The sequence below is a fragment of the Brassica rapa genome, chromosome A09 (assembly GCF_000309985.2).
Source record: "Brassica rapa cultivar Chiifu-401-42 chromosome A09, CAAS_Brap_v3.01, whole genome shotgun sequence".
NCBI classification, from domain to species: Eukaryota; Viridiplantae; Streptophyta; class Magnoliopsida; order Brassicales; family Brassicaceae; genus Brassica; species Brassica rapa.
Genome location: NC_024803.2, coordinates 32,401,890 through 32,424,480, shown reverse-complemented (window position 1 = coordinate 32,424,480; position 22,591 = coordinate 32,401,890). Strand labels below are relative to the sequence as shown.

At 35.5% G+C, this 22,591-nt stretch overlaps 5 protein-coding genes across 5 annotated transcripts; 1 reads left to right on the top strand and 4 right to left on the bottom strand.

Annotated features, from left to right (window-relative positions):
* Window positions 1–312: 312 nt before the first annotated feature.
* LOC103840950 (protein JINGUBANG) lies at window positions 313–2,100 on the bottom strand. The gene has a single exon (XM_009117465.3). It carries the CDS (start codon window positions 1,899–1,901, stop codon window positions 516–518), a length of 1,386 nt encoding a protein of 461 aa, XP_009115713.1. The 5' UTR covers window positions 1,902–2,100; the 3' UTR covers window positions 313–515.
* A 242-nt stretch (window positions 2,101–2,342) lies between these two features.
* LOC103840949 (putative F-box protein At1g57580) lies at window positions 2,343–11,713 on the bottom strand. The gene has a single exon (XM_033281164.1). It carries the CDS (start codon window positions 4,190–4,192, stop codon window positions 3,092–3,094), a length of 1,101 nt encoding a protein of 366 aa, XP_033137055.1. The 5' UTR covers window positions 4,193–11,713; the 3' UTR covers window positions 2,343–3,091.
* Window positions 11,714–11,739: 26 nt separating this feature from the next.
* Window positions 11,740–13,947, bottom strand: LOC103840948 (putative F-box protein At1g57580). Its single transcript, XM_033281161.1, has one exon. It carries the CDS (start codon window positions 13,634–13,636, stop codon window positions 12,500–12,502), a length of 1,137 nt encoding a protein of 378 aa, XP_033137052.1. The 5' UTR covers window positions 13,637–13,947; the 3' UTR covers window positions 11,740–12,499.
* Window positions 13,948–14,973: 1,026 nt separating this feature from the next.
* LOC103840986 (putative F-box protein At1g57580) lies at window positions 14,974–21,778 on the bottom strand. The gene has a single exon (XM_033281174.1). The coding sequence runs from the start codon at window positions 20,215–20,217 to the stop codon at window positions 19,324–19,326; it is 894 nt and encodes a 297-aa protein (XP_033137065.1). The 5' UTR covers window positions 20,218–21,778; the 3' UTR covers window positions 14,974–19,323.
* Window positions 21,779–21,931: 153 nt separating this feature from the next.
* On the top strand, window positions 21,932–22,291 carry LOC103840947. The gene has a single exon (XM_009117461.3). It carries the CDS (start codon window positions 21,932–21,934, stop codon window positions 22,289–22,291), a length of 360 nt encoding a protein of 119 aa, XP_009115709.2.
* Window positions 22,292–22,591: the final 300 nt, after the last annotated feature.

Genomic DNA, 22,591 nt, shown 5'->3' with positions numbered 1-22,591 from the left:
TCTATTTTTACCTTTAAAATAAAGGAACTCTATAATAGAGGTGGGTTTTACTCCAATGTATTTCTCTAAAATAGAGATCTCTACATATAGAGCAAAATATAGAGGAATGCTATTTCTTCCTCTATAAATAGAGGAGAAAATAGCAATCTCCATTTTAGAGGCAAAAATAGAGATGTGTTGGAGTGGTTTTGCCTCTAAATGCTATTATAGAGGTAGAAATAGAGGTGGGTTGGAGATGCTCTTATAGAGTTCCTCTATTTTAGAAGTGAAAATAGCAAAATACACTGGAAATGGTCTTAGATCATGATTTGGTATTTTTTTGTTAAAATGCATTTTTTATATCTTTTATTTATGAGACATTTTTTTTAGTTATAAATTATGAAACCGTATACCTTCGTTGATCATGGTCTTATAAACTGTTTGGATCAATCTTTTTTTTTCTTGGATCAATCTCTTTTACATAATAAACATTTAAATAATTTAGTGTTTTTTCGCTTGCGTACAAAAATATATAACTATTTATTGTGGCTAATTCTCCCTTGAGCCGAGAAGCTAGGAGCCACCGTTAACCTAGAAGAACCACCAGACGAATCTGTCATAAATTCCAACGGCGGAGAATTCTCCGAAACACGCCACATCTTCACCGACCTATCTAAACTCCCACTGTACACAATCCACCGTCTCTCACCCGAAACAGACTCTTGATCTCTCTCCACCGCCAAACACTTCACCGGACCTGCATGTCCTGTCAAAACCGAAACACACGCGTGCTCTCCTCCTCTGCCTCCACCACCACCGCGTTCAGGTCTCCTCCAAACGCGAATCCCGAGATCAGCAGAACCACTGAACAACAAATTCCCCGCCGCGAAGAGACAAAGAACGGCGAGTTTATGCCCTTTCAAAACGCCGCCGTTTTTCATATTAGTATCCCGTTCCCAAAAGTTAACGGTTCCGTCCGATGAACCGCAGTAAATTAACATCCCGCTCTGATCAACCGCTATCGCCGTCACTGCGCAGTCTTGTTTCAATAACGTCTCGGAGAAGAAATGTCTCGTCTCCTTGGCTTGGTCCTCTCTCCTCCACACCTTAACCGAACCATCCGCTGAACCGGAGAAAACCAAACCGTCAAAACCGGCCACGACCGCGTTCACCGCGTCATCATGCGCGTTCACCGACTCCAAGCATCTCAGGTCAGAGACTCTCCACACTTTAAACGTTTTATCCCACGACCCCGAGTACAACAGCCTCCTGTCTTCGCTCAACGCTAGACACGAGATGGCGTCAAGATGTCGGAACCCTTGCGCGCTTGTGCTGGTTCGGTTCCGTCTCATGAAACCTAAGTAAGAGGACGAGGCTATGGAGTTTTTGATGTAGTCTCGGATAAGCGGCATGGTACCAACGCGACGGAACACGCTCGAGTCTTTAGACGAGACTTTCCAAACGCGGATCTTCCCGTCTTGATGTCCGGTGAATATCTTGTCCGCTGCAAGAACAATAGCTTTAACCAACCCGCTGTTGGATTTGAACGTGGAGAACTCGATGTGGTTTTTCCAAACCCTAATGTTCTTGGAGTCGGATCCTGTGAAGAGTAAATCACCAGAGGTGGCTAAAGAATAGATATGGCCTTCTTCACGGACCAGGGATCCCATGAGAATGTTGGGAGAGTAGTTCTTTGGTTCTTTGGCGTGCGACGCCGTGGATTTTGACGCAGAAGAACGTGGCGGTTCTATGAGGTTGGGATCGACTTGTACGGACCATGGTGATTTGGACAATGGAGAAGAGCAGCTTTCAGAGGGAGTTACATCGACGTATGTTATGTCGTAAAGGTCGGGGTCTGGATCAGTTTCTACTTTCTTTAGTTTTGTAAATTTCTGGCTGTTGGGGTCTTTGCTTGAAGGCATTTCAAGAACAAATTAATAGGCTTGAAGAAAGAAGAAACAAAAGATTGGAGATGATGGTGCCTACCTTGAATTTATGATAGTTGTGTGTTCTATATATAGTTCATACAAAATCACAACCGTTTAAATCGGAGGAACCCTCCATAGATTTTTTTTAGAGATGAATACAAATAATAGTTGTCAGGAAGAGAAGAAGAATAAGAAGAATAGTTTATATAAATCTATCTTCTATCTAAATTTGTTAAATATATCTCATAGCAAAAGGAATTGCATCATCATTGCGATCTTCTTGATTTTTATATTCACCATTATCATTTTAATAAAACTAATCAAAGGAATTTTATACACTGTTATAATTAACTACCATAAGAAGCATTATGAAAACACATTAGGACAACTTTTATATGTTGAAAATTTGAACAACTGTTGTGTATTGTTATGTTGAAGTTTTTTGGTTGGGGTCAGCCCAGAATATAAACCACCTAAACTGTTGATTAAGACATGGCAATTTTAGTTTATTTTCCTATTAATGTATATAGTTAAATAACATTGATAGTTTTATAGTTAGAAGAATATTGATTAAGACATGGCATTTTTAGTTTATTTTCCTATTAAAGTATATAGTTAAATAATATTGATAGTTTTATAGTTAGAAGAATATTGTTAAAAAGTATTTTTAGTTAAGTATTTTCATTGTTTTGGTGATTATGAGCACCTTATTAATATTAAATTCGGATTTATAATAGATTTCTAATCTAAAACTAAATGGTAATGAGTGGATTGACATTATTTCTGTATATATTAATTAATTGTTTTTCAATTACCAATGTAAGATTTTCATTCATTCATTGATTCTATACTAAGTGAAATTTAATTAGAATTAGTGAAATTTTAATATAAAATCAATTGATGATAAGTAAGTAGATTATATCAATTTATATTAGTTAATTATTTTTGTAAAACTTTTTGAGATTTTCAGTCATTCAGCTTTCAATTTAAACAAGCACACAAACATAATTCGCTTAATGCAAAAAGAGGGAAGAAAACATAAAACAGCGATGTTCATCAACCAAAAGACACATGCATGTTCCTCGCTTACGAATGTGTCCACTACGCTCTTCGTTTGTTGTTGGTATTTTGCTCATACAAATAACATCCTCAAAAGTAATCTCATCTCTTCTGACGAGCTTCCATCAACAAGTTGCTTCTCCACCTTTTTCTGATAAGCTTCCATCAACAAGTCCCATAATCAATCTTAGAGAGTCACCACAAGCCAATATCTCATCAAGTCCTACCACAGAAGACGACGACGGCGTGAATAGAAAAAAATCTCGATTTGCATCGCACCACGTTGGAACCGAACCCATGACTACCCACTTGTTATCAATCAAGTCGTACACATGAACTACTCCATCATACCAAGTTCGTAACACTAAACACTTGCCGTTATAAGCTTCTACGTACCAGCTAACTATATTTTTGTCAATCACTCCGTTCTGGATCTGCTTCTCGAGGACCCACTTGGAATCACTGAGAATGTTCTTGAGTGCATAAAAGTAAATGACTTCCTCATTGGCTGATACCAAAGTCAAGCTATTAACTCCGGGTGCAAAGAGGGTTCTCGAAGTCAATCCCTGTGGGAAGTCAATCTTGATCAGCCGTGCTTTCTCTGTTTCGGGGTTGAAAGATATGATGCTTCCGTCATTTCTTAGCCAGTGAAGAGACCCCTCCAAGTAAACAGGGTTCTTCATACGGTCATCAAGATTGCTTGTGTGGCAAGTAAGTGTCGTTTTTGAACATGTCCATGAGTCTCCGGCGTTAATCTCGAAACCATACTTCGTTTCATCGGTTTTTGCCATCTCGAATATGTACACAACTTTGAAATTATGTGTGGTTCGATCAAGCTGATTAACCGCGAGCCCTAGTTGCTTTCTCTTGTCCCGACGAGTCAAGAATCGAAACTTCTTCCTAATGGGATTTGTCACGCATAGACGATCATCAATGAAAAGTAGAAGAAGGCCTGAGCAGCATCCAAAAATATGACACTCCATTAAGCTGTTTTTGGTTTTATGTGACCTAGAACCGCCGTGTGGGTGGTGGTAGACTAGGTAAGGTGAGCCATAAGTGGAGATATGAAGCAAACTGGATTTGATCTGAGAATAGTATTCAGATACAAAAGAAGGGTTTTGTATATGCGATTGGAGTGATGTATTTGCGCAACACAACATAGCCAGCGCTCTGAGATCAGTCTTGAAAAGAACCTTGTTCAAGAGATGGCCAGGCAAGCTGTCCATTATCGGAGAAATTAATTGGGGTTTTGTTATGATGCTAGGTGTGTTCGTTTTTTTTTTTTGTGTTTGTGTTTGTATTTATATATAGTACCTACGCAAATTCCAAGAAGAAATTTGATTTGCAAATTTATAATTTAAGTATAAAAAGGAAAAGATCTAATAGTCTGTTTATTAAAAAAGAAAAAGTTAATTTGACTCTTATTTATAAATTTAACTCTAATTTTGTTTTAAAACTAGTTTAAATTTCATACTTATTTTCATTTAATTCATTTATTATCAAAAACAGTACTTATGAAAATGTCATTACTATATTTTTCAACTGAGCAGGAAAAAATAAAAATAATAATGATTTTGCCTTCAGACAAACTTATTTAGTACATGTTTTATATATCCATAAAAATAAATTTATTTCTCTTTGGTAACATATTTATTTAATTATTTATATACTTAATTAATTATAAGCTCAATAGATTTTTTTAAGAAAATTTTCACTTTGACCAAATTTATTTAACTTTCATAGATTTAATAGAAATTTGTTATATTTAGTTTCTTCGGCCACATACTTACTTAATTTTTACAGGCTTATACAAGATTTCTAGGTTTATTTTTCTTTGACCACTGATTTATTTAGTTTTGATAGAGATAATTGGGTTTTGTTAGATTCTTTGACCACCAATTTACTTAATTTTGACAGATTTAATTAAATTTTGATAGATTTGATCTGACCATAAATTTATTTAGAGCATTTCTAATGTTGAACTTTTTTTTCTCCAAATTTGACTTTCTTAGAAAATAAAGTAACATATTCTCCACTGGTTTTCTTTATATTTTCTTCAAAAAAAGTTCTAAATATATTCTCGGATGTTAAGATTGCCATTATGTTCCTTTGAATCCGAGTGATGTAGTTATCTGTTTATGATTGTAGTTGCTTTTTCTCAGACTCATACTCATATACCATCACGATGATTTGATTAGGTGGTTGTTGATAGAGGACCTAAGAGCTACACTCAACTACTTTGTATCTTACAAGTTTTGGTAAGATGATCAATCCTAATTAAGATTGTTCTGATATCGTATATCTTATTACCATTGTTAGATACCAAGAATAATATTCTTTGGTATCTAACAACCAGTGTCATATTTGTGCTAGTGGCTTGTTGATTTGCTTCTGGTTGTGTATTGTTTTAAACCTCCATGCTTCCTCTTAATATTCTTGAATGTTCATGAAAGGCAGGAGACGATCATTTCAAACAGTCTATTCTACGAATGAGTTAGTTGTGAAGACAAGAAAAATCATTTGCAAAACTAATTTATATCATCCATGGAAAATTATGATTTTCAGATGAATATTTTAGTAGAATAATATTAATTTTTCGTCAGTTCTTATTGTCCGTCAAAAATTCCATCAATTCTTTGCCTAATGTTTAACTAATGTATTTACTTTTGAGATATTAAAGCATGTCCATCCATAGAATTTAAGTAAAGTTAAAAAAAAAACAGTTTAGCGATAAATAATAATTAAAAACTAAATAAGTATTTAGAAAAAAATGAAATACTATTGAGTTAAAGTTCACATCCTGAGATATTCATTTAATTTTTAATTATTATTTGTCAATAAGATATTTTTAGAGAATTACACTTAGAGCACCTGTATCGGTGCTTCTATAGAAGAGTCTCTAGCTAGAAAAAGTATTGAACAATTAAACAGTAAGAGAAAATGACGTTAGATAGAAAGAATCGTCTCTAAATGAGTTATGAAGGTACTTTCTATTGTTCTAAAGAAACTATGGAGCCATGTGTCTTCTTCTAATTCACATGCTTTTATTTTACATTATAAATTTAATTATTCAACCAAATTATTAATATAATTATATGAGAGACTCAGTATTGAGAAATTGACCACTAAGAGCATCTTTAGTGGCTAAAGACTATCAAAGTTTCTTAGAAAAATAAAGAAAATAATAATTGAATTAGAAAGTATAAAAAACCAACTAAACCACTGAATACATGACAAGTATTTAACGTAATCTCTCAAATGTCAGAAAGAGTATGGTCTTAAAGAATCGTTTCTTGTCTCTTGCCTCCACCTGTACGTTTTCTTTCTTCACTTTCCTTTTTTAATTAATTTTTGTTAGTTCAGAAACGTCTCAAGAGATTGCCGTTGCAGATGTCCTAATGAGGGAAAACGGCTTATTCATGCCCGAACTAGGGGTTGCTGAGAGAATACATACCTCAACTTTTACTGCAAGTCGAAACATACCTACACTAATCAAAAATTTAAAATTCATGCCTGAACTATGGGTTGATAAAAAAATACATACCCCAACTCTTATTGCATGCCAAAACATACCTTAACTAATCAAAAATTTGAAATTTATGCCTAGTCTTTAGAAGTCAACGCTAATTTCAATCTATACTATTATTTTTGAAATAATTTTATAGCAACGGAGCTCTCACGTTAAAAAACAGAGTGGCTAAAGTTTATGTTATCCTTAATGAATTTTTATATATATTCTATTATATAATAAAAAAAAATTATATTAAAAATCTTATATATTTTTAAAAAATTATGATGATTCTTATATATTGTGTTGTTATCTTAAAATAATAGTTTACTATTGTAAAAGTAAAAAAAATTAAGAGACATGATTTTTGCAATATTATATTTTCTTAAAAATATATGATAATTCTTATATATTGTGTTGTTATCTTGAAATAATATTTTACTATTTTGAAAGTTAAAATTTAAGATAAAAATAATATCTAAGTAAATATTAATGGAGCAATATATTTGTATAAGGATATTTTCTAAGAAGTGATTTTAAGATATATTTGTATATATAAGAATTATCTTTTTTTTTAAATATAATATTGTAAAAAATAACTTCTTTTAATTTTTTTTACTTTTATAATAGTAAAATATTATTTTAAGATAACAACATAATATATAAGAATCATCATAATTATTTTTAAAAAATATATAAGATTTTTAAAATAAAATTCATTTTATTTAAAAATTCATTAAGGGTAACATAGAATTTAGCCAATCTAATTTTTAACGTGAGAGCTCAGTTGCGAAAAATTACTTCGCAAATAAAATTCATTTTATTATATAATAGAATATATATAAAAATTTATTAGGGGTAACATAGATTTTAGCTACTCTAATTTTTAACGTGAGAGCTCCGTTGCGAAAATTTACTTCGCAAATAATAGTATAGATTGAAATTGGCGTTGACTTCTAAAGATTAGGCATAAATTTCAAATTTTTGATTAGTTAAGGTATGTTTTGGCATGCAATAAGAGTTGGGGTATGTATTTTTTTATCGATCCATAATTCAGGCATGAATTTTAAATTTTTGATTAGTGTAGGTATGTTTTGACTTGCAGTAAAAGTTGAGGTATGTATTTTCTCAGCAATCCCTAGTTCGGGCATGAATAAGCCGTTTTCCCGTCCTAATGATGCTCTTAGAACATCCGCGGCATGGAATTCTCAACAAGTTTCTAACAATTATAATAATGAAAAAGAGAAAATGTAGAGGATAAAGAGAGACGATCCTTGAAGAAATAGACTTTTGACAAAATTGAAGAGTTATTTTAAATGTGTCACTGTATTATTAGTTCATTTTTGCTGTTGTCATTTATTTTTTAAAATCTACAACTAAATAGTAACAAATATAATGATGAAAGATTTAAGAGGGTACCTAACCACAGACAAGCTTCAATGTATTTTCTTATTTTTACCTATAAAATAAAAGAACTTTATCATAGAGATGAATTTTGTTCCAATATGTTACTTTAAAAATAGAGATCTACAAATATAAAACAAAATATAGAAGAATGTTATTTCTTTCTCTATAAATAGAGAAAAATAACAATTTATATTTTAGAGACAAAAATAAAGATTTTGGGGTGATTTAACCTCTAAATGCTATTATAGAAGTAAAAATAAAGATTGTTCAAAAAAAGAGAGATAAAAATAGAGATGAATTGGAAATACTCTAAGGTCTTCTTCTCCAACGGGGAGTTGTAATGAATATCTAATGAGTTAGAAAAATAAGAAAAATACAAAATTAGGAGAGAAAATACCCATAAAATCTTAATTAATAAGTCTTTGCAGCATACTTATAAGAACTCATTTCTCCACGTGGCAGAATTTAATTAGTTTAACTATTTAATTTTAATTAAAATTTAATAATTCACTTATAATATTTTAAAATAATAATATTTTGGTGTTAGCTAGTAACCTCCTTATAAGAATTCATGCGGTGATGTTGTTCTAATGATGCTCTACTTCTAGTGAGTAGTGCTCTTACTCATAGAATGCCTATGTGAAAAACTTTCTCGTAGAGATGTGAATTAAATAGAAAGATGCACATTGTTCAAAGAAAAAGATGCTCAATAATATAACGGATGAATGAGTTTCAACCCAAGTAACCTAATTTCACATTAATTTAAACTAATAAAAGGAATAATTATACATTCTTATAGCTAGCAGAAGAAACGCATTATGAAAAATACGATTTGAACCACTTTTATATGTTGAAAAATTGAACAATGCGTTGGTTATTGTTATGTTGAATGGAGTAACGATAAAATATACACTCTGATCAAGTTCTACCACTTCATATACATGATCGAGTGTTGGAAAAATATGTTCTCCCTTAGGGCAACATTATCCCTAGGACAAAATTTAAGTCTTTAGGTTATTATATTAATATAGTTAGCTTAAGGGGCATTGGTTAAGGATTAAAAAATAAGATTATTGGAGGGACTTTTAGACAGTGGTGGAGCCAGAAAGTTTTTGTACCGGGGTCAAATTTTTTTATCTCCAAATACATAATTTATAACCACGGAAAAACTATAAATATACTATATGATCATTCATATCTTAAAACTTGTTTACCATAATTATTTACTACAATTTAAAATAATTTTGATAAAACAAATCATAAAAGTTTTAGAAATTCATTACTGATGCGATATTGTAATATTATTTTTTGATGATTTTCATTGGCTGATATTTTTTTGCCGATTCAGAAACTGATCCATTAGTTAACTGATAAATTTACATAATCATTGATTCATAATCATTTTTAGTTTGCTAAAATAAAGAAGAGAGTGTATAACAAAAAAAAATAGAAAACTTATTTAAAAATTACTTGATCAAAAAAAAATTATCTAAAAATTGTTTGGGGAACATGAGAGTTCTTCCTCTTTGCGTTGTCCAGAAAAGAAGTACAAATCCCTTTTTTTCAAATTCGCTCATTATTGGACCTAATACAATTTGGGAGTTATTGAAATATGTAACTAACACTTATTATAAAAACGTGTTTATTGAAATCTAAGCTAAAATTAATATAAATCAAATGTTTAAGAAATAAAATAAACATATTATTTATATAATTTTAAATTATCTTCAATCTTTAATGTTTTGTGATTATATTTGTGAAATTATATTTTTAGTGGGGTCAAATTTTCATTTTTAATGGGGTCAATACAAATTTTCTTAAATAAAAAAAATATTTTTTAAAAAAGTAGTGGGGTCAGCTGACCCCACACCTCCTTCACTGCCTCCGCCCCTGCTTTTAGAAGTCTCTTAGGTATTTTTTTTTTAAAATTAATAATAACACATAAAAAAAAGAGTTGAAACAAACATTAAACATTTATATTGATAAGATATGAAAAGAAAATTACAAAGTGGAAACAAATTACAACGTAAAAATGAAACAGACGAGAGGCGAAGAGAAAATAAAACAGACGAGAGGCGAAGAGAAATGTGTTTCGCGACTTCGATATCATCGTCCAATCACCTTCCTCCACGTCGCCTTACGGACCAGCCCAAATGCCCTTTAGTTAAGGCCCGTTTTCTCAGTTTATATTGGATTTTGATTTATTTTTGGACCATATATCAGTAAGGGACGGGCCTATCAACCCGCGATAATGTTGCCCTTAGGTTTTTGTAGATATCAATCGGTCTGGTAACCAATATTGTGCTGATATTTTGGCTAGGAGAACTTTACAATCACTATTTAGTGGTGTATGTTCCATTCTGTTCTAACAACATAACTGGAAAAAAAGAAAAAAAAATCTTCTTGATTTTTATCTTCCCCATCCTTTTAAGTCAATGTAATAAAAGAAATTATAACTAGCATAAGAAACATATATTATGAAAAGATGTTTTGGACTACTTTTTACATATTGAAAAGTCGAACATGTGTTTGCTATTTTATGTTGAAGTTTTTGTTTGAGTGATTTTAAGCAAACTGAGTAATGATAAGTTTTAAATTTTATTACCAAACATTATAACATTGCTAAAAAGAGAGAGTAGAACATTAAACAGTACCATGTTCATTAATCAAATCACCAAAAAAACACAACATGTTGCTCACTCTGGAACGAATTTGTTTAAACCAGTCTTTTTTTCCTGTTGGTAATTTGCTCATACAAAAAGTTGTGTTCAGCCGATCTTTTCTTAAGTTGATCTTCAACTTCTTCTGATGAGCTTCCATCAATCAGTGCTATAATCGAGCTTAGAGAGGAGATGCGTCGATTACCACAAGCCAATATCTGATCAAGTCTCACTACAGAAGACACAGACCGTGCAAACTAAAAAAAAAATCCTGATTTGCATCGCACCATCCCGGAACCAAACCCATGGCTACCCACTTGTTAGCACTCAAGTGGTACACATTAACCACTCGGTTGTAATCAGTGACAGGCTTGAGCACACACCCATGAAACATTGGGATGGGGCCTCATTTTCAGGTCAAATTTTTTTAGTTGAATTCTATACTTATAAAACTATATATTTTTCACATTTAGTTAGAAAATATCAGAACATGTCAAATTAATAAATTTAACATAAGTAAGTCAATTAAATTAACATAAAATACATATATTAAAGTCAAAATAAAATTTGCCCTAATTCTTTTAGAAAAATGTAATTGTTTTAACCAAAAAAAATATTAAATTTTTTAATTTCGTACGGGACCTTGTAAATCTCAGGACCTGTACTGGTTGTAATCTGTACTACACACACTCAACACTAAACACTTGCCGTTGTAAGTCAGAACGTTCCAATAATAAAGCTTCTTTTTGTCCGTCACTCCGTTGTGGATTTGCTTCAGGAGGACCCACTTGGGTCGACGATCACTGAGGATATTCGTAAGGGCATAAAAGTAAACGACTTTCTCCGTTGCCGATATCAAAGTTATGCTATTATCGCCAGCAGCAAAGAGCGTTTTTGAACTCAGTTCCAGGGGGAATTTGACCGGGATAAGTCGTGCTTGCTCCGTCTTGAGATTGAAAGCCACAACCGTCCTTTCTCAGCCAGTGAAGAGAAGAGACCCGTCTAAGTAAACAGGGGGTTTCATTAGACTTGAGTGGCACGTAAGCGTAAGCGTCGTTTCCAAACGTCTCCATGAGTTTCCACCGTTGATTTCAAACTTATATGTTCTTCCCATATCGATCATGTGGATGACTTTGAAACTCAACATTCAAAAGATGTCAAGAGACAAAACAGAAAAACAAGAACTGTTAGAAGCAAAGAATTTGAAACACTCATTCGCATACCCACACGAACTGCACATGTGGCAAGCAACAAACGACACTACACCGTCTCTCCCAAAGCAATTCGATGCGTCCAAATTCTCAGAATGATGAAGCTTGACTTTGACTCCTCTGGTTATCAACATGGTTCACTTGAAGGGTATTCCTGCAAATCATTGAAGAGATGGAACTGCTTGGAAGACGATGAACGAAAGATATCAAAGATTAGAGTTTATTTCCGAAAAATGTTTCAACTATTTTTGCACATGTATGTTTTCTTTTGTTGCCTATTCAGAGTTTATCATGTTTGATTTGAATTACATGACAGATTATAATTATATTTGTGGGATCAACCAAATGGCAGATCACAGTTTATTAATGTTAAAAAGAATTATACATTGCCATGGCAAGAGAAACACAGATTATGAAAATACGATTTAGACCACTTTATGTGTTGAAAAATTGAACAACCGTCGGCTATCATTATGCTGGAGTTTTTGGTTGGTTGAATGATTCAAAAACTAGTGAAATAAAAACTTTCAAATTTTAAACAACTACACAAAACAAAATCACATATATAGTGAAAGAAAAGAGAGAAGAAAACATAAAACAGTACCATGTTCCATTAACCAAATCACCAAAAGACGCATGTTCCTCACAAAATACGAATGTGTCTACACCACTCTTCTTTTGTTGTTGGTATTTTGCTCATTCAAATAACATTCCCAGATGTAATTTCACCTCTTCTTCTTCTTCTCTTCAACCGACATTTTCTTTAAGTTGATTTTCTGGTGAGCTTCTATCAACCAGTGTAATAATCGATCTTAGAGAGGAGATGCGTCTATCACCACAAGCCAATATATCATCAAGTCCTACCACAGAATAAGGTGAAGGTGTGAACAGAAAAAAATTTAGATTTGCATCGTACCAAATTGGAACCGAACCCATGACTGCCCACTTGCTAGCACTCAAGTCGTACACATGAATTACTCCATCATAACAAGTTCGTAACACTAAACACTTTCCGTTGTAAGCTTCTACGTACCAAGTAACTACATTTTTGTCAATCACTCCGTTCTGGATCTGCTTCTCGAGGACCCACTTGGGATCACTGAGAATGTTCTTGAGTGCATAAAAGTAAATGACTTCCTCATTGGCTGATACCAAAGTCAAGCTATGAACTCCGGGTGCAAAGAGCGTTCTCGAAGTCAATCCCCGGGGGAAGTCAGTCTGGATCAGCCGTGCTTGCTCTGTTTCGGGGTTGAAAGCTATGATGCTTCCGTCGTTTCTTAGCCAGTGAAGAGACCCGTTCATGTAAACAGAGTTCTTCATACGGTCATCAAGATTGCTTGTGTGGCAAGTAATTGTCGTTTTTGAACATGTCCATGAGTCTTTAGCGTGAATATCGAAACCATACCTAGTTACATCGGTTTTTGCCAACTCGAATATGAACACAACTTTGAAATTCTGTGTGGTTCGATCAATCTGATTAACCGCGAGCCCTAGTTGGTTTCTACTGTCTTGACAAACAAATCTTCGAGGACAAGGATCAAACGAAGTCAAGAACCGAAACTTCTTGGTAAGGGGGTTGGCCACGCATAGACGATCATTAATGAAAAGTAGAAGAAGGCCTGAGCAATATCCCAAAATATGACATGCATCTATGATTGTGAGTGACCTAGAACCGCCGTGAGGGTGGTGGCAGCATAGATAAGTTGAGCCATAAGAGGAGATATAAAGCAAACTGGATCTGATCTGAGAACGGTATCCAGATACAAAAGAAGGCTCGTGTATATGGGACTGGAGTGATGTATTTGTGCAACACAACATAGCCAGAGCTCTGAGATCTGTCTTGAAGAGAACCTCGTTTAGGAGATGTCCAGGTAAGCCGTCCATTACAGGATAATTAATTAGGGTTGTGTTATGATCTTTTTAAGTTGCTAACCGTGTTTGCATTTATAATTTATATAGGACCAAAGCAAATCCCAACAAGGAAATTGATTTTGCAATATTTCTTTTTTTTTGGGTAAAAATATCTCTTGTAATTAAAAAGAAAGATTTGATATTTGTTTTATTGATAAATAAAATTTATAACAAAAAGGAAATTTTAGTGAACGCTACGGCATGCGGTTACCGCTTGGTGCGCGTTCGAGTATAAGCGATTAGTACATGAATTTGTTAATTTCTTAGTACTTGTGGAAAGTATTAGATGATAAACATCATGCATCGATCCATCGTACATATTCAAACCACTTATAGTTTTTCTTTTTTTATAGGATGTATCAACCAACTAATCATCCTATTGATTTTTTAAGCTTTATAAAAAAACAAATCAATAAATACAAACTCAAAATATAATATCTTCTATTAATCAAAACATAATATCTTCAATGTCGTATATTTAATATACTTATTAAATATAGAAACTGTAACCATAATTATACTAATTATAAGAATAGATTTGATTACAACCAATTGATCTATTAATTCGGTAATTGATTTGCTTGCAGAATAGGAAACAATAAATTTAAAATAAGAATATAAAGATATAGAGATTCCTCTGTTCGAAAACGCGTCCGCGGAGCCCGATTACGCGGCGCCGATACGCTCGTCGGAGATCCACCGTGGCGATTTCACCATCATCGGCCAAGAAATCGGATTGATCAAAAAGTTCATTCTTTTTGAAGTTTTAGGTGTTTAAATCGCATGCTGGAAGGTAGATCTATGAGTTTGATGCATAAACAACAAGAAAAGCTTATAAAATTTGTGGTTTTTGACAAATCTTTGTTGAAGGCGGCGGAAATATTTTTGCAGAAAACCTAAATAAAACGCAAGGAAGAAGATGACTTTATTACAATTATGCCATTCACTTAAAAAACGCACAAAAATATCCAAAAAGCGCCTTATGGGCTTCGATCCCAGGTGCAAATACACTAACGCCTGCCTATTTACCACGGGGCTACTTTACTTTTACTTGTATCTTTCCCTAACTTCATATATATATATATATAGATATATGTATTTAAAATTTAAAATAATAATTAAAATTACTCCCCGCGTATATCTCGTTTATCCCCGATTTTTCGGTAACTCGCTAGGTCCGGAGTTACCCCCGACTAACGCCTAGCTTAGTTTCGAACAGGGAGAGATTCCAACCAATTGCTTATATTTGTGTATGATTTTCGCATAATAATCTTGAAATTGAACATTGAAAAAGATAGAAAGATTTTTTAAATCTTTTACCGACAAAGAACTTAAACAAATTGAAGAGTTAAATGTAATTTTTTTGTTACACTTCCCGGAAAAAAACGGTTACAACATGGGCTTTCATAATATGGTCTTTTAACATATTAATGTTATGGACATTTAATAATTATCTTGACGAAAAACAAAGACTATAAATAATTTATTATTAATAAAATTATGAAATTATTTACAATTTCATGACTAATTCATCGCCCTTTTTTATATGTTAAATTTTTCATAGAAGTTTAAAAATCATTGTATTTTCTTTAAACATGTATAACTAATTTATAATCTTTTCTGTCATACTAAGTCATAATATAATATTTCTTCATATTTTACATTAATAACCATTATTTTTATATATCGTTTACAATTCTCTAATTACGTCTGTTTGTTATATTTTTTATATGATATAGAATATTCGTCATAAATAAATGGTTTAAGATACCAAAAAATTATTTACTTGGTGAATATAATACATCAAATATTATAAATACATCATTTAGTAGATAAATAACCAAAAACCAAAAATTTATAACCGCGCTGGTGCGCGAGTCAGAGTCTAGTATTCTGTTATTAGATTAGATATCCTCGGGTATATTCTCCTATAGTCTTAGTATGTATCCCTGAATTCTCTTAACTGTTTGTATTTTATATCATTTTCTCCGCTCGATCTCTCTAACCTTATCTCTCTAACCCTTGCTCTCAAAGAAGTCGTAACCTCAGTTTGCCTCCGGCACGGCTGTCCGTTTGACGTTGCCGGAGGGCTCCTCTCCCCTTATCTCCCTTTTCTCTTTTGCTCTTATGACTTCCTCTGGCTGCCTCCGATATGTGTATGTCCCTGGGTCTCGAGCTTCGTCGGTGGAGGAGCCTAGGCTGAAGCCGACGGCCGTCTTGATTTCCTGGTGAAGATGCGAGGTAGGTGTAGCGGTGGCTGGTGGTAAGGGTCGGATTTTGGGGTTGGGATCTGTTGGTGGTCGATTTTCATTCTTAGATCTACAACAAATCCCAATGATTCGTAGCGCGTGCTCTGGAGGGGTGGCTTCTCCGCTCGGGATCTGCTCGTCTACCTGTCTCCCGTCTCTTCTCGTTGTCCCTGTGGAGATGTTCGGCGGCGCGTGAGCTTTCCCTACGCGTGGTGTCTCGTCGTAGGGCGGTTCAGGTTGTCCAACGCTCAGTAGGTGCGGTGTGGGTCTTCTCCATCGGCGTGTTTGTAAGACTATTCAGATTCGTCGTGTGTCATCTCCGGTGGTCTTCATCTTGGCGCGTGCCCCGACGATTGGGTCTCCGACAAGAAGTCGTCTATGGCTTGGGTTCGGAACCTCTTCACGGGCTGCTTGCTTGTCCCCCTCTGGTCTTGGCGTTCCCCTTTGCGCTCGTAAAGGAACTCTTCGAGTCTCCTCCGGTGTCCTTTCAACGGCTATTCTTCATCGTTTACTTCTGATTCCGTTCGAGTCGGTCAGCTTCTCTGGTTCTCAGAGACTGTCCATGTCGAGATTCTCTTAACCGCTGGGTCATTCAGTTAGGATGCGTCTCGTGTTTTCCATGTGCTTGAACTCGTCATCCCAGCACTTGAGCCAAGCTCGCGGGCGCTCTTAGCTCTTGTGGATGTGTTCTTCCGGCTCGTGTGGTGGCCCGAAGTGCAAAGTGTGGAGCTGCGGCTGCTTATCGCCCTGTTTTGTGCAGTTTCTTGGCGCATTGGAAGTGTTGCGTCCGAATAAATGTTTGGTCTTGTTAATGCGGGCGTACTGGCCTCTTCAGTAGCTGTCTGTTTTGTGTTGGTGGATGCTTATGATGTCTATCTCGAGCTGTTCTTAGTCGAACCATCACAAAGAGCGGATCATCAGGGAGGCTAAAATTACCGGGTTTCGACTCTCGTTTTAACCGTGGTTCTTCCTTTTGCGGCAAGCGTTGGTACGGATTAGTTGAGACCTCCGAAGAGCGGCTTCTGCTTGTTGTGTCTGTCACTGTATTGTCATGATCGAGTCGTTGTTTAAATTTTTATTTTATTTTCTCCGCTTTTTGTTGTCACTGTACTTTTGTCAAAAACTGAAAAATTGGTAATAATAATCTTTACATTTTTACAAAAAAAAAAGAAACACATGTATCTTTGAGAAAGAAATAAGAAGCATATATGCGTGAAGAAAAGGAATATAGTAAACCTTTTTTCTCCCAGTAATATTGAAAATTTTCGTCAATATAATGAACCGAAGTCTCCTCTTACTCACACAGCACTCTGTTCCTCAGCCTCTACCTATCTCTTGTTTCCTTTTCTCTCAAAAGCAATGGCTTTATCCGATGATCTTCCCCTTCAACTTACAAAAGATGTCAAGAGACAAAACAGAAAAACAAGAACTGTAAGAAGCAAAGACTTTGAGACACTCATTCGCATAGCCACACGAGCTGCTCATGTGGCAAGCCACAAAAGAGTACCACACCGTCACTCCTGAAGCAATACGATGCGAAGCCTGACTTTGACTCCTCGGTTTATCATCAAAATAAAGGCCTTGCGCGCTCTTCAGTTCCTTTCCACCAATGGTAACCCTAAAATCCTGTCTGAGTCGAGATCCGTTTTGGTTCACTTGCCTGGCATTCTTGCAAATAATTGAAGATTTAACAAATCTATAACTATTTTTTTTTGTTTGACTGAAAAATCTGTAACTATAAATTTGTACATGGATTTGGGTTTGTTGTGTATTTCAGAGTTTATCATGGCTGATTTGACCCACGTGTCCACATCACATATTCACATTTTATTAATTTCTTTTGGGGTCAACCACATGGCAGATCAATGTTTAGTTTCTAGTTCCGGGATGAATAGCCTCTCATCATAATTTCAGTAGAGACGTTGGGTATATTAGCGGATTTATTCGGTTTGGGGACTGGAAACTGACCTACCTTTAGGTTCTACCAAAAAAGCCATTGAATTGGATAATAATATACCAGACGGAAAACGCTCGAGTCTTTAGACAAGATTTTCCAAACACGGATCTTCCCGTCTCGATGTCCGGTGAATATCTTGTCTGCTGCAAGAACCATAGCTTTAACCAAACCGCTTTAGACTTTAACGTGGAGAACTCGATGTGGTTCTTCCAAACCCTAATGTTCTTGGAGTCTGATCCTGTAAAGAGTAAATCCCCTGAGGTAGCTAAAGAATATCCCATGAGAATGTTGGGAGAGTTGTTCTTAGGTTCTATGACGTTGCGATCGACTTGTACGGACCACGGTGATTTAGACAAAGGAGAAGAGAAGCCTTCAGAGGGAGATAAATCGACGTATGTGTCTTTGCTAGTTTCAAGGCATTTCAAGATATACAGAACAAATTAGGCTTCAAGAAACCAAGAAGAAACAAAAAAAAATTGGAGATGAAGGTGCCTATCAAGAATTTAAGGATGGTTGTGTGTTCTATATATAGTTTATTCAAAATTACAACCCTTTTATCTCAGGAGAACCCTCCATAGATTTTTTTATATAAACCCATTATTCTATTTAAGTTTATCAAATATATATCTCATGGTCTTAAATAAATTGGATCAACCCCAATGCAAGGCTCTTGAGATACTGTCAAGCATGTGCAGTGTGCCATCTGTTTACTTGTAAGCGGCTTGATGTTTTACAAAAATTAACATTCAACTAATTACTGGAAGCATGATAAAATAATTATAATTTGCACTTGAGATACTCAAAATTAGACCAGTACCGATGCATGTTGCTCTTTGTCATCAATAGAGTCCTAGACGATAAAATGTACAATCTGAAGTTACACCACTGCAAATACACGATTAAATGTTGGGAAAAGATGTTCAAGTCCATTAGGTTATCGTACATCAATCAGTCTGGTAACCAATGTGCTGATAGTTTGCTGGGAGAACTTTACAGGTCTCATTTCAGTGGTAGCATTCTTTTCCTAACAAGATATTTGAAAAAAAAAAGAACAAAAAAGAACAGTGATAGCAAAAGGTTGCATCATTGTAATCTATTTGATTTGTAACCTCCCCATTATAATTTCAACTCAATTTGATGAAATGAATCATCATACACTGTGAAGACTAGCATAAGAAACATACATTACTAAAACACGATTTGAACCATTTTATATGTTGGGAAATTTGAACAACCGTTGGCTATTGTAATGTTGAAGGTTTTGGTTGTTTGAGTGATTCTAAGCAAACTGATTGATATATACTTTCAATTTTTAAACAAGCACACAATCATAACAGTAGAAAGCATAAAATAGTATTCATTAGCCAAATTAAGACGCAACATGTTCCTCAAATGATACGGATTTGTTCACACCACTCTTCTTTTCTTGTTAGCACTTTGCTCAGAAAAAAAAACTATGTCCTGTCTGATCGTTTCCTAAGTTGTTTTTCCACATTTTCTGATGAGCTTCCATCAATCAGTGCCATAATAGTGCTTAGAGAGGAGATGCGTCCGCCATCCCAAGGCAAAATCTCATCAAGTCCCACTACATACGAAGTCGACGGTGTGAACTGAAAAAAATCGTGATTTACACTACACCACCCTGGAATCGAACCCATGACTACCCACTTGTTAGTACTCAAGTCGTACACATGAACCACATGGTCGCAAAGAAGTGGTTCTTCTTCCTTCGCCCTATCCTCCCTCAACACTAAACACTTGCCTTCGTAAGCCTCTACGTTCCAATAACTAAGCTTCTTTTTGTCCATCATTATGTTTTGGATTTTCTTCACAAAAACCCACTTAGGATCACGGAGAATGTTCTCAAGGGAATAAACATAAATGTATTCCTCCGTTGCCGATATCAAAGTTAGTCCATTATTACCTAAGGTGATTAGCGTTTTTAAACTCAATCCCCGAGGAAAACTGATGGGAATAAGTCGTGCATGCTCTGTTTCGAGATTGAAAGACACGATGCTTCCGTCGTTTCTCAGCCAGTGAAGAGACCCGTCCAAGTAAACAGGTGTTTTCAGTGGAAAACTTGAGAGACAAGTAAGCGTCGTTTTCGGACGTCTCCATGAGTTTCCACCGTAGATCTCAAACTTATACCTACTTTCATAGTCTGTTCCCATTATATGAGTCACTCGGATCTGCTTCACGAGGACCCACTTGGGATCACTGAGAATATTCTTGAGAGCATAAACGTAAATGACTTTCTCATTGGCTGATACCAAAGTCAGGCTACTATCTCTGGAGGCAAAGAGCGTTCTCGAGCTCAATTCATGGGGAAATTCGACAATATTTATCATTGTTCTCGAGCTTTTTTAATTTATTTTTACTTTTTCTTTTAAAATCATGATATAAATTAACGATATTTTGTTTCTTTTTAAAAAAAATAGTGAATACGAAATAAATTAATTCCTATTGGTACAGGTTCACCCTAGAATATAACTCTACTTATTATGTGGAAAGAAACAAGAAGCATATATGCGTGAAGAAAAGGAAATTGGTTTTGGTTTTGGTTTTGGTTCAAGAGGAAAAAAGGGGATTCTGAATGTGATTACAACGGTCGCAAAAAAAAGGAAGAAACAAGAGAGAGAGAGAAAGTTAGGTTTTCTCTCTAGAGTCTCTCCCCCCAAATCTCTTGAAACCCTAGCGTCGTCAACATCTGGGTTCTAATCTGGTGGAGGAGATCGACGGCAAGCTTGCTGTACTGGTCTTCTTCGCCACCCCAGCTTCTTCTTCTTCCTCTCTTTTGCCTCTCTCTCCAATCCTTCTCCTCTCCATCTACTCCGATATGCTTTTCTCCTCTGGACTTCTTCGGCTCGCCGGAGACTTATCAACGGCAAGGCGGGCGTCTGCCAATCCGCTGGAGGAGAAGCGAGGTTTAGCAAGCTGAAGCGATTAGTGGAGCCAGTAGGAGATCTCTCGCGACATAGGGTCTTTTCTTAGATTTGGGTCAGATCTAGGGGTTCACGGTTTGTCGGAAACGGAGAGCGTCGCTGCCTCGCCAGGAGCCTTCCTTACCGTCCTCCAGACCCTCTGTCGTCGTTTTGCTATCCTCTGGTCTGTGTGAGTTCCTCTTCTCTGTTTCCCGCAGGTACACGGTGTAGAGGCCATCGTGGAGGTTTACTCTGTTACTAGATCTGTCTCTTTGCACAGCAGTGCGTATGGTGCTTTTGGTTCCGGTGAGCTCCTCCTCTTCGCAGATCGGCAAGGGATCTTGGGCTGTTCTGTAGTTAAGCCGCCGTGGCGTCTGGAGTTTCTCACCTTCGCCGTAGCTCTCGCCTGATTTGAGAGCTCTGCCTCTCACTGTCCTAAAATCATTTAATTGTTTTATGGCTGCCCAAAGATGTTAGCTGCCTTTCTTTGAGTCTCGTCGAGTCTTCCGACTTGGTCTGTGGCCGGTTTATGCCGTTTCCCTACCGCCTGCTTCCACACCGTGAAGCTCAAGAGTCTCTCAAGGCTTGCTGTTGTTGGTATTCCCGGAGTCGGTAGCGTTGTATGGGCTGATGCAGAGCTTGGTCACCTCTTCCGGCTAATACGATTGCAGCCTCCCGCCCATGGGGTCCTCTGGTTATCAGTCTTCTTTGAGACCTAATGTTTCCTTTTGCAGGTTCCAGCTTAAGGTGGTTCAGCCACTACAACTCTTCAAATGTATAAGTGCAAACAACACATCTTTAGTTTTAGCATTAATCTAGTTTACTAGATTAGTCCTATCATGTTCTACAAGCTTTTTTAACTTTTTTTGCGGCTTGTAAAACTAAACTAGCTTCTCGAAGCTCTTTGGTTCAGGTTTCACAACTTGTAATCTCTTTCATTATTAGTTAATGATATTAACATTCTTAGCAAAAAAAAAAAGAGGAAAAAAGGGAAAATAATAAACCTATTTCTCGTTATTTCCTTTTTCTCCCAATAATATTGAATTTTTCGTCAATATAATGAACCGAAGTCTCCTCTTACTCACACAGCACTCTCCTCATTAGCTCTATCGATCTCTTGTTTCCTTTTCTCTCAAAACGGATGGATTTCTCCGATGATCTACCTCCTCAACTTACAAAAGATGTCAAGAGACAAAACAGAAAAACAAGAACCGTGAGAAGCAAAGACTTTGAAACACTCATCGGCATAGCCACACGAGCTGCTCATGTGGCAAGCGACAAAGGACACCACACCGTCTCTCCCGAAGCAATAAGATGCGTCCAAGTTCTGAGAATGATGGGAAGCTTGACTTTGACTCCTCGAGTTATCACCAAAACAAACGCCTTGCGCGCTCTTCAGTTCCTTGCCACCAACGGCAACCCTAAAATCCGGTCTGAGTCGAGATCCGTTTTGGTTCACTTGAAGGGATTCACAAAAGGGTTCTGCGTGGGAAGATGGTGACGAGACCAACGAAAGATTTCAAAGATTAGTGTTTATATTCTGAAAAGTGTTTTTAACAAATCTGTAACTAAATTTGCACATGTATTTTGTTTTGTTTTATATTTCAGAGATTATCATGTTTGATTTTAATCACATGACAGATTATTAATTTTTATTTGGAGGGGATACACAAGTCCACTATTTTTTATAACGTTGATATGATATCAAATTGTTTACTATTTACAGTTATCCACGAGAACATTATAATTTTGTAATGTCATGTGCAAATTTGAGTGTCAATATAGAAAAGATAGTCACACA